General features: G+C 29.7%; 1 protein-coding gene across 3 annotated transcripts in view; it reads right to left on the bottom strand.

The window, feature by feature from the left end:
• LOC124951669 (neuroligin-4, X-linked-like) overlaps positions 1-11,007 on the bottom strand; it is a 233,137-nt gene that overhangs the window by 159,949 nt on the left and 62,181 nt on the right. For all 3 annotated transcript variants that reach the window (XM_047500429.1, XM_047500427.1, XM_047500428.1), the window contains exons 3-5: positions 5,893-6,270; positions 2,898-3,296; positions 1,177-1,352 (exon numbers count right to left, since the gene is read on the bottom strand). In XM_047500429.1, the coding sequence (XP_047356385.1) occupies positions 1,177-1,352; positions 2,898-3,154 (433 nt within the window). In that variant the 5' untranslated portion in view covers positions 3,155-3,296; positions 5,893-6,270. The remainder of the gene's footprint in view (positions 1-1,176; positions 1,353-2,897; positions 3,297-5,892; positions 6,271-11,007) is intronic.

Genomic DNA, 11,007 nt, shown 5'->3' with positions numbered 1-11,007 from the left:
GTTTGACCTAAATACGAACGAAGGGAGAGGGTCACCTCGAGCGAAAACACAGAGTGAATTTTTTGGATGCCTCCATGGTCTCGAATGGTTACGGGTGCCAAGTGTTTCGTTAAACTCATCCCAACGAGTTTCTCTTATATTTTCATTTCTTTCCTTTGGAAGTAAACTCACGTTTCGAAAATAATACGGTTTGGCAGAGAATAAAATGGCAGCTTTTCGAAGGTACTATCAAATTTTATCCCGATAAGGGATCGTATAAAGCGATCTAAATTTTACTTTCTTACGTCTCTGTTCTTTAATACATTAATAAACAAATAAAACATTGAATAACGTATTAATTTTTATATGATAAAGGATTACCCGTAATAATGAGAGTTTTTATTTGCTCGAATAAAGAAAGAAAGAAAGAAAAAAAAAAAAAAAAAGCAAAACAACGAAAAAGCAATACACCTCTAATGTCAAAGAGGATAAAAGATTATCGTTTATGTTCGAAATAGATTCCAAGTTTCGATTTTCTCAAAGAAGTGGATAACTCGGGAAGAACTCGTAGAAAGAAACGAAAGAAAGGAAAGAGAACTGGTATTCTCCTTTCCGTAATCGTTCGCCGTTCGCTTAGACGAAATGTGGAAGAAAAGAACGTTTCTTCGAGGATCAGTGAGCAGAGAAATGCGAGTGTTTACGCGGTTAGATGCACACGCGGATAACACAAAGGCGTGGACGTGCATATATACTTACTTCTGTCATTTCACTTGGAATCGTTCATTCTTATCTCGTTTATTGCGATATTATACGTTTTCATTTACACCCCTATGAACATCATTTTTATCACGTTAAAACATGTAATCACGATATAATTCGATGAAATTGTTTGTTTTTCTTTTTTTTTTCTTTCCTATTCTTTAGTTTCAACTGTTCAATTATATCAATCCAAGTTTGGATTGCTTACATAATGATCCGATTGATAAAGGGATGAAAGAAAGAAAGAAAGAAAGAGAAGAGGATACGATTGATTTCTTTTTTAAAAAGATCCTTCGAAAATCTATTCATTTTTCTTCTTCTTTTTTTTCTTTCTTTCTTTCTTTCTTTTTTCTTTGAATGAAACTATGTCAATGATTTTTATAACGATGTGATCCTTATCGCAAAGTATACTATCAAAATGAAAATCTCTCCACTTACCCATAGCAGGAGCATAGATGTTCAAATATAGACAGTCTTCACTTTGGTTTCGCAAATGAGGTAGCAATCTTCTCAGATATTCCAGTCTTCCTTTAGGCATGCGCTCGAGAGCCTCTTGCTCAATCGAGATGTTTGGAAGTTTTTGAGGACAAACTGGACCGACCGAGTCCATTACTCTGAAAAAATTAAATTTTTTTAGAATATCTTTTCATTGTTCTATTTATTTCGATAAAATAAATGTAACAACGAATGATATTAATTAATTATTTATTAATGAATTATCCTTTATAATAAGAATAATAACGATAATAAAAAAATATACATTGTTATTGATTAGAAATAAATCCAGTCGGTAAGATAGATTACTCTGCCATTCAGATTTAATCGTATATACACTATGTGTATTTTTGTGTATGTATATATATATATATATATATATATATATGTATGTATTTATGTATATAAAATAATAAAATTGTTTACATGTATATTTTAACATCTATATATTTATTTACAAGGACAGGAATCTACTTTATCGACTGTATTAATGGATTATATAATATAATATAAATCTATAATAAAAAAAAATGTATATGTGTAAATGAATCGTTCATTGATGATATTTATAAAAGAAAATACTATACTATTATTTATAAAATAAAAAAATTCAATCATTAGCTATTACCATTTTTAGATTAACATAATAAATGTAATAAATTAGATATCGATGATATACGGACTTAATTAACATTTATGTTGCCTATTAATTTTTGATAAAATATAATATAAATGTATATGACATTAATTAGTATTTTAATGGGACTATTATCTTAACCATTTCGTATAAGGATCGTAAAAGAGCCAAGTTTGTGACAATGGCCTGTCGTTAAAAATATAAGAAAAAGGAAGAAAATAAATTTAATAGCGATCATAAGAGTACGTTCGATCTCGGGTTACAGATTCACCGATATTGGCAAGATGAAACTCAACAGAGATATATGTTGCATTCGCGTCAAGTTAAATCTTTCGTTATATCACATCGTACATAAAATAGAAATGTATCGTAAATATTCGAAGAAATTGTTAGGAGGACATATTGCACGTAAACGTGAATAATGAATTTTTTCGTTGGTTTAACTCGAATATTTGAAAACTCGAAGTCCACGAAGGTTACAATTATTAAGCGAAGATTGCAAGAACTGATACCGACGAAACTTCTCAAAATTACTGTCTTCCTTTTCAGGACATAACTTGGAACATAAATTTAATGCCGAATGATTTACTTGCGTGAAGTTAACTCACGGTTAGTTTTCAATTTTCCAAATTGTTGAATCCTTGCCAATTTCTATCTATAGGATAACGCGTTTACTCTATTGTCGCGTTTAAAATCTTTCATGAATTTGTCGTTAGAAAGAAATGAAGGAGGATCATTTTTTCGCTTTAAATTTTTATTTAAGAAAAATTTTTTCTTTTTGACTTAAATTAATTACTTTCTTATTTTTCATTGAATCCATTCGATTTAAATATTTAACAAAATTTTACGACCGATAGATATGAAATGTATCGTTAATGTTTCCTTCTTAAATCTGATTCTCGTCAATTTCTCATACTTGTCGTAATTGAAGAGTATATATTTAAAGTGGAAGAAGGAAGAATAGAAAAAAAAAAGAAAAAAATAAACGAAAAGAAAAAAGGAAAAGAAAGAGTGAAAAAAAACAAACCTGACACCTTCCCAAGGGCTGGGTGCCCTTGTTGGAGAGAATCTGTTGCTCCCAACGGGTGGTGTAGCGTAGGGTATTCCAAGATAGACGTCGATCGGCTTGAGGAACTTTGCGTTCTCGAAGGACCTGATCAAGCCCTGAACCTCGCCGTAGCGAGTTTGCACGATCCGCGGATTGAGCTTACTCTTGATCGAAAGGGAATAGGCTGTTGGCTGAGCGATCAGGAGGCAAAGTAATAACAGCGGAAGGAGTTCCATCGCGAATCGAATCTCGCACGGCGACAAGCGGTATCCGCTATCGATCACCGGCCCACCAAACGATCCCTCTTCATTTAGCCACCGTGGCACAACGACGATTACCTGCCAAAAGCGATGCAAGGACCCATTGCCCTTGCCACCTCTGAAAAAAAAAGGAGTTATTATACGTCAGCATAATCACTTTTTCCTTTTTATAAATGACTCCATTCTTATATTTTTATTATTTTCCATATTTTTATTGTATTTATATACCCAGGTAATATGTTCGATCTTACTATACAACGAATCTACATAGATATTTGATAAAAGAAAAAATGTAATTTATTATAGATGAACTATTGAAATTATTTTTCTTTTTCTTTTCTTTTTAATACGACTTTTCCTACATCTTATTTTTATACGATTAATTAAATTTCTATTTGGAGAAAAATTGTATTCAAATATCTTACAAAAATGATTGAATTTATTCTAAAAATTCTAATTTCTTATTTAATTTATTTCAACGTTACAGCCTTCTCATTTTCTTTACTTATCAAGTAAATTATATCTTCACGAAGTTATCAAGATTTTATTAAAAATATCTCACAAATATTTCAACTATTTTATTTTTTCCCTCTTTCTTTTTTTGCACCTCCACCCTATTCTCGCCTTTGCCTATTCTACGTGTCTCGAATTTATTGCTTCTCTCTAACCATTCTTCCCTTCTCTTCCCTCATTTTCTCGAGGAGTTATCCTTCTCAATATGATTAGACGATAATACCACAGTATGCGTGGTTTATGAATCCCTGAGAGAGATAGTACTTAGATGCCATGATAAAAGCTTTGAAGAGTCTTCTCTCTATGAAAATCACTAAACTTTAGGTACTTAGAACAACGTACGATGAATATTTTAGAAACATTAATTAAATCGTCGAAGAGAATGATTATTAACAAGTTGGAGAGAATATATCGATTGATAAAATAATTTACAAAAAACATTATACAACAACAAGCCGAGAAAATAGTTTTAATAACGAGAAAATAATGTGTTCAAGTTAGATAGCGAATGACGTTAAATGGATAAAAATACCGAAAAAAAAAAAAGAAGAAGACGAAGAAAAAGGAAAAAGATATATTTTTTTTTTAAGAGTACTATTAAATTGTACATTTCGTCGTATCTTTTCTCGTAAATTCTGAGAAGCGTGGAATCTTGGCCGGGGGCAACGAATTAACGCGTTCATTACTCACCAAGCTAGGTACCTGTCTTATATCTTACTACTAGACGTTTTCATATAGCTATAGATTGGTTCTCGTAGTTATCGGTGAAAATTAATCAGTCTCTGACAAAATACATCTCTTGTATCGATTTATATTACAGTAGGTAAGTCAACAGGCAATTGGTAGATAGATATTTATAAGGTAAGACATTTATATATGAATACATTCGAATCTTATAGACACGTAATACACGTAAATATATTTGATATTCTATCATTTTCCTTATATTATAAATATTTTAATATTCGAACAATAATTATTTAATTGTTCTTAAAAGAAAATAATTTATTAATAATTTTAATTCAACATACTTTTGTTAAATATAATTCTAATGATTATTTTTAATTAATTGTGAATTTATTTTCTTTTTCTTTTACATATAATACAAACTATTATATATTATCTATATACGATCTAATAATTAATAATTGTTTTACGATAATATATTTTTAGATGTTCAATTATCTATAACCTTACAATAATCACACATTCGTGCTAATTAATCGAGATAACATAATAGGTTGCTCATTAGAGTAGGTGATAAAACGTGGGGTAAAGTGATCGATGGAGATAGGGGAAGTGGGAAGGAAGGAGTGTCGAGCAATGAAAGGGAGGAAGATAGAAAGGAGAATGTAACTGAGTGCACTCGTACGTGGAACCATTATGGAAATCAGTACTTATCGGCTAGGAAAGGAAGCTGAAAATTCAGCGTCGCGTAACAGGATCACGTCTTTCTCGTCGTCATTTGCGAGAAGAAGGAATGCTACGAAGGATCTTAGGAGTTCTCGGAAGAGAGAACGTGGATCAGCTATTTCGCACGTATTACTTTTCTTGATAATTTCTCTTCCTTATCGACAGAGCTCGATTTCTTTTCCATATTTTTCATTTGATATTTCTTTCATCTTTTGTTGTTTCCGATCGATCGTAACGGATTCGATGTTATTACATTACGTGACGAATTGCAAAATCAAATAATAAATGTTTATTCGTTTCAAACGAGATTTTAGTTGATTAAATACATTTTTTAATAACAAACGATGAGTTTTATTTTTTTTATTATTATTATTATTATTATTTTTTCTTCTTTTTTCTTTTTTTTTTTTTTTAATTTGATATCCATCCACATGATCTGTTAGGTTCGACCGTTCTGATTCAATTAAATTATCATTGAAATTAAAATAAGATTTTGTAATTTTTTCCTATGTCGTGACTATTTTTGAAAGTTACGTTCAAATGTACATTGAAATTATTCAATAAGTTATTGATTATAATGTTAAAATTGATATCATTTATTCGGAATAATTTAACTTTTTCATTACTACAACAGTTGGAAAGAAAAGTCTCTAGATGAATTTCTTCCGATAATTCGATATTTCAATAATCTTTATAATCGTTTTCATAGTCTTTCAAAGTTTAGTTCACCATCTGTTGGATAAGGAAAAGATATTACTTAAGTTAAACTTTGTTATTCCAAAACTTACCATTCGAGCCGATCATCGAGTTCAATTAACTGCTTCAGCTACTTCTATCGAAGATTTACCAGCCGGTGGACTCTCGTAACGGTAAGATTTTTACTGATAGCATCTTCGTTCTTGTACTTTTCTTTCGAACCGAACGACTTCCACCGTTAATCGCTGATCGATAGGACGTTGTTAATGATTTTTTCAGTCTCACGCCTACGCGAGTTTCTTTTTGATTCATAGCACGAATCACTGGATGAGTCTATTCACGAATTAAAATTTTTCACGTTTGTCAACGTTTATCATGATGTTCTTTATTAACTTATTCGTCTTTCTTGTTTCATCGTTTAACCGATCGATCGATCTTGAATAAATCTCACTCACGAAATCCTTTCTAAGCTGAAACAGAACAGAAATATTCCATTAAAAATACAATTCCAATGTCATAATTAATTATACAAAATTACAAACATATCTTTTACATTTTGTTAGATTTTTATTTGGTCGATATGCATTTGGTTGTATAATTATGTGAAATAATATATTACAAGATATTGTTATTTCATTATACTACATTTTCAATGAATGTTGCGTTTGATGAAAGTAAAAAAAAAAAAAAGAAAAAAAAAAGAGAAAAAAGAGAAGTGTATACATTTACAATGTATTTTATGTTTTCAATCCAAATGACTCATGATATAAAAAAAATATATATTATAAACTCGGGAATAATATATATATATATATATATATTATAAAGGATATAAACTCGTCAAAAGAGAACAAACCATACAAACAAGAACGATTAATAAACCACATGCGTAGCGCTACGTGGTTCTAGCAAATACGAATTCTAATCTTAACTGAAACACATACAATACTATACATATATATATATATATATATATATATATATATATATATATATATATATATATATATATATATATATATATATTGTCTGAAAATCTTTTTTTTAGTAACTTTGATATTGTTAGTTCGTTATTAAGAGGTTATTAAGATAATAAGAGTATCATGTTATTAGATTATTTATACTATTTTTTTGCATTATTCAAATTTAGATGAAACACTTATAATCTCTTAATTAGGATCAATTCAAGTTTTAGCTCTTTGAGGAAATTTTTATCTTCAAACCTACCGTTAAGCTCGGAGATCTTACAGTTATCTACGTGTAGAATTTGCATATAAATCGACGTTATATAGCCTCTTCGAAGATGACTGTGAGAACGAGATAAGAAATTATGAAAATAAGCAGAATCTATGAATGTGAAAAGAATTTGGAATGGGAATAAAAGCATTCGTTGTATAGCCCACGATTGATAAAATTATTTCTTTATTTTAATATAGTACTCGTTGCGTGTTACATGTTAACGTTAGACTCGTTTGTGTTAACATAATTAAAATTTAACATAAATAGTTGATATTTCTTTTTTATAAATAAAAGCGACCTCGAATTCTTCGATGTTAAGAAATTCTCTTGAAGATAGTTTTAATTAGTTGCAAAGTTGTTATTTACAACTTGTTAGCTAGATTGAATATTTTTGAAGAGATAGGGATATACCGAGGTTGGGATTATTTTTAACATTATACGTTTATTCTTATATACTTGAAAAAATTTACAATAACGTTGGATTAAAAACAATATACTGATCTATTATATCCCTCATTCTTTCAAGAGTGTTAATTAAATCTTAATTTATCTAAACTCATTATTTTTGTTCGTATTTGCAGTAAAAAAAAAAAAAAAAATTACATAATGTAAAACTTATAATTACTACCCTAACATAATTATAATATATTAATAGTAAGAACAATTTATATTTATAAAAGAAAATCAATCATTGAATATGAATTAATGATCAAAGATTTTTTTTTTTTTTGTAAAAGAATAATACTAATTACAAAAATACAAGAGTAAGTAATGAGTTGACATGGTCGTTGTAGAATATTCGACATCGTTAAAAATATATCAACTTAAAGTACTGACGTAAGAAAGTTTCAAGGTAAATACGATAACCTTGAAATTAATTAGTCAGCGTAAGATTTTACGTCAAATCAAAGGAGCTCTTTTCATAACAGCAAAATAACGTAGTACCTACGTATGTAAGTTCGTAAAGAAACTTCATTTCATGAACAAGAACGAAGGAAGATCATTAAGGGAGCGTAGGAAGGACAATTACGTGGTTTATTCGCCCTCATTAAACTCTTATTAGTACGACCTACTCTCTCCGAAATAGATAGAGTAAGAGAGAGAAAGAGAGAGAGAGAGAGAGAGAGAGAGAGAGAGAGAGAGAGAGGATTACTTGAAAACACGCGTAACACTCGCGAAAACTCATTCGAAATTGATCGAGAGATAACACAAACGAAGAGATTATCATTGCCAATAGACGGCAAACGTAATTAGCTCCATTCGAATGTAATTACTAGCCAAAGGGGTACTGAGATTCGTGAAGCTTTAGCCGTCATAATCATTGAGTCAGTCGATACATTGGTTTGACGATGGAATAAGACGATTCGTGCCGGAACTTTTCCAATTAAATTACTGTGGTTATGCTCGGTAAGACTCAACCTCGAAATAAATAACGCTATCGTCTCGTGGAAATTTGATCAGTGGTGATTCGAATGAAACTTTTGCTCGAATTACATGACCTGAAAGTGATTGATAATTCTCTCTTTTCTACTTATTCAATTTTTTTTTTCTGTTCTTTCTTTATTTCTTTTTTATTTCTTTACTTTTTTTTTTCTTTTTTTGTTCTTATTTTTGCGCGAAATGATCCATCCTCATTTTCTTTCTTCTTCTCGATTGTGCAAATATAAAAAAAAAAAAAAAAAAAAAAAAAAAAAAAAAAATATTTTTACTTGTACTTTTTTATTATTATATATCCATCGTCGTTTATATTTTTATTTGTTCAATTGTTATATTTCTTTCTTTATTTTGTAGAATGTTTTCTAAGAATATTCAAATTAATTTTCTCCTTCTTTTTTGTTTTGTTATTATAAATAATCAATTCTTTAGGATTATTTTTCGTTAATTATGTTCTACTAATGTGAATTGATAGAAATATAAATAGTATATATTTGTGTATGGAGACTTCATCGAGATTTATTGAAGCTTAAATGACAACATTTACAACGTCACTGCGATGATACATCTTTCGATAACGTTGAAACGAGAGAAATTATTTTGACGTTTAACACATGACCCGAGATAACTCCGTTTACCGAGGAACACCTAGTTTCTTTCTATCGTCATCAACCCCTCTCATCCTCTTTTTTCAATCTTTTTCACCGACGAACCATTATGGAAAAGCGCACAATCGATTTCTCTGTGCGCGAACGATCCGCGAAAAACACTTTACGATCAGTGCTCTTTAAGCTTTTAAACGCACGACCGAGACGATGTCAGGGACGATAAGCGACGCGATTTATCATCGGGCTAGCACTGCTGAGAAAAATCCGTGTCAGCCGTTCTTTCAAAACTACGACCATCATCGAGCTTCGATTGTGTGCATCATGCAAGTCAGTTGAATATCTTTTTGACGAATTTCGCATTTTCAGAATAACCAACTGTTTTTTTTTGCTTTTTTTTTTCTTTTTTTTTTTTTTAATTTTAATGATCCCATTTTTTTTTAGTACGTTCCCGATTTTTCGTATCTTTTTCTTTTCTTTTTTTTTTTCTTTCTATTCTTTCTTCGATATAATACTATAATACCATTTCATTCCTTTATTTATTAAATTTAATCGTATCTATAAGTTTATCTTTTATATACAATAAATTATTCATACGCATATATACTTTTGAATGAGTTTGTGATTTTGTAAAAAAAATAAACGTTCTAATTTAGAGATAGTAGATTAGTACGAATGATGTTCCAATAATTTATATCAGCTTTAAGAAATTCTTTCTTAACACGGGAATAAATCTGCACTAATGGAAATCGTGATAATAAATAGTGAAACAATAAAGTGTTGACTGAAATTCATTCGTTTTAGTAAGCTATAAAATGGTGAAGGATTTGTACGTGCACGCAACTCTTGCTATAAACCATAACTTGCTTGAAACTCGATTAGTATGTAACTCAATAAATGAACGGAGCGTAAACTCCTAAGTACCTCGGGGAGCTTCGAAATCCGTGTAACTCGTGAGCACAAGCGTCAATATAATAATCTTGATCGATAATGAATATCAGCGGAACGATTAACCAAAGATATGGCGAGTGATTTGGCCAGCGATTATAATAAGTCAACGTGACGATGAAATACTTCAATTTAACGCTTTTAATCAACCATGACCCTCCCCATTATACTTTGTTCCTTCATTTTATTGCAAATCTTCAAAGATTTACTCTTACGATTTGTTTAATGTTTATTCCCGAAGTCATATCATTATCAAATCGAATACTTTTTAGTAATTAGATTAGATTAGAAATATTAGCTTTTGAGATTTAACATTAGATTTAATCAATCATAATTAATCGATCTCGAGATTTTTCTTTTTCATTTTAAATAAAAATCTATACTATCAATTTCATCGTACATTTTCTTAAGACATTATAATTTTTCCTATTACATCTATATACGATAGATATTATAAATTCTTTTCTTAATTTTCTTCTATTTCTTCTGAAATACATTAGTAGATATATGTCTTAATATTTATATAGGAATAGTATGTATATCAATCTTGATTAACAATATTATTATCGAATTCATAAATAATGAAATTATTATTTTTTATATAAAATATTTTATGTACCTCTGAAAAGTTGTTGGATAAAAAAGAAATAGATTAATATTCTCTATCAGCAAACAAATTCATATTATTAAAATTTATGATAAATATTAAATATAAAAGTTTGATATATTTTGTTTTTATAAACTTAATCTCTGTCTCTCTCCTTCTCTCTCTCTTTCTCTTTCTCTCTCTCTCTCTCTCTCTCTCTCTCTCTCATTCTCTCTTTTTGCGTCTATTTCTCTCCATCTTTGGTTCATTTTTCATTCGTATCTCGCGGGATGCCGTTTGAATTTCACGAAATAATTAATCTAACCGTGGAAATTGCTTTCGAGCATCGGGAGGTACCTTCTCCATATTTGTCTGTACTCATGGAATTCGCAAAG

The sequence above is a fragment of the Vespa velutina genome, chromosome 9 (assembly GCF_912470025.1).
Source record: "Vespa velutina chromosome 9, iVesVel2.1, whole genome shotgun sequence".
NCBI lineage: Eukaryota > Metazoa > Arthropoda > Insecta > Hymenoptera > Vespidae > Vespa > Vespa velutina.
The sequence above is the reverse complement of the archived record's forward strand: the minus strand, read 5'-3'. Positions and strand labels throughout refer to the sequence as shown.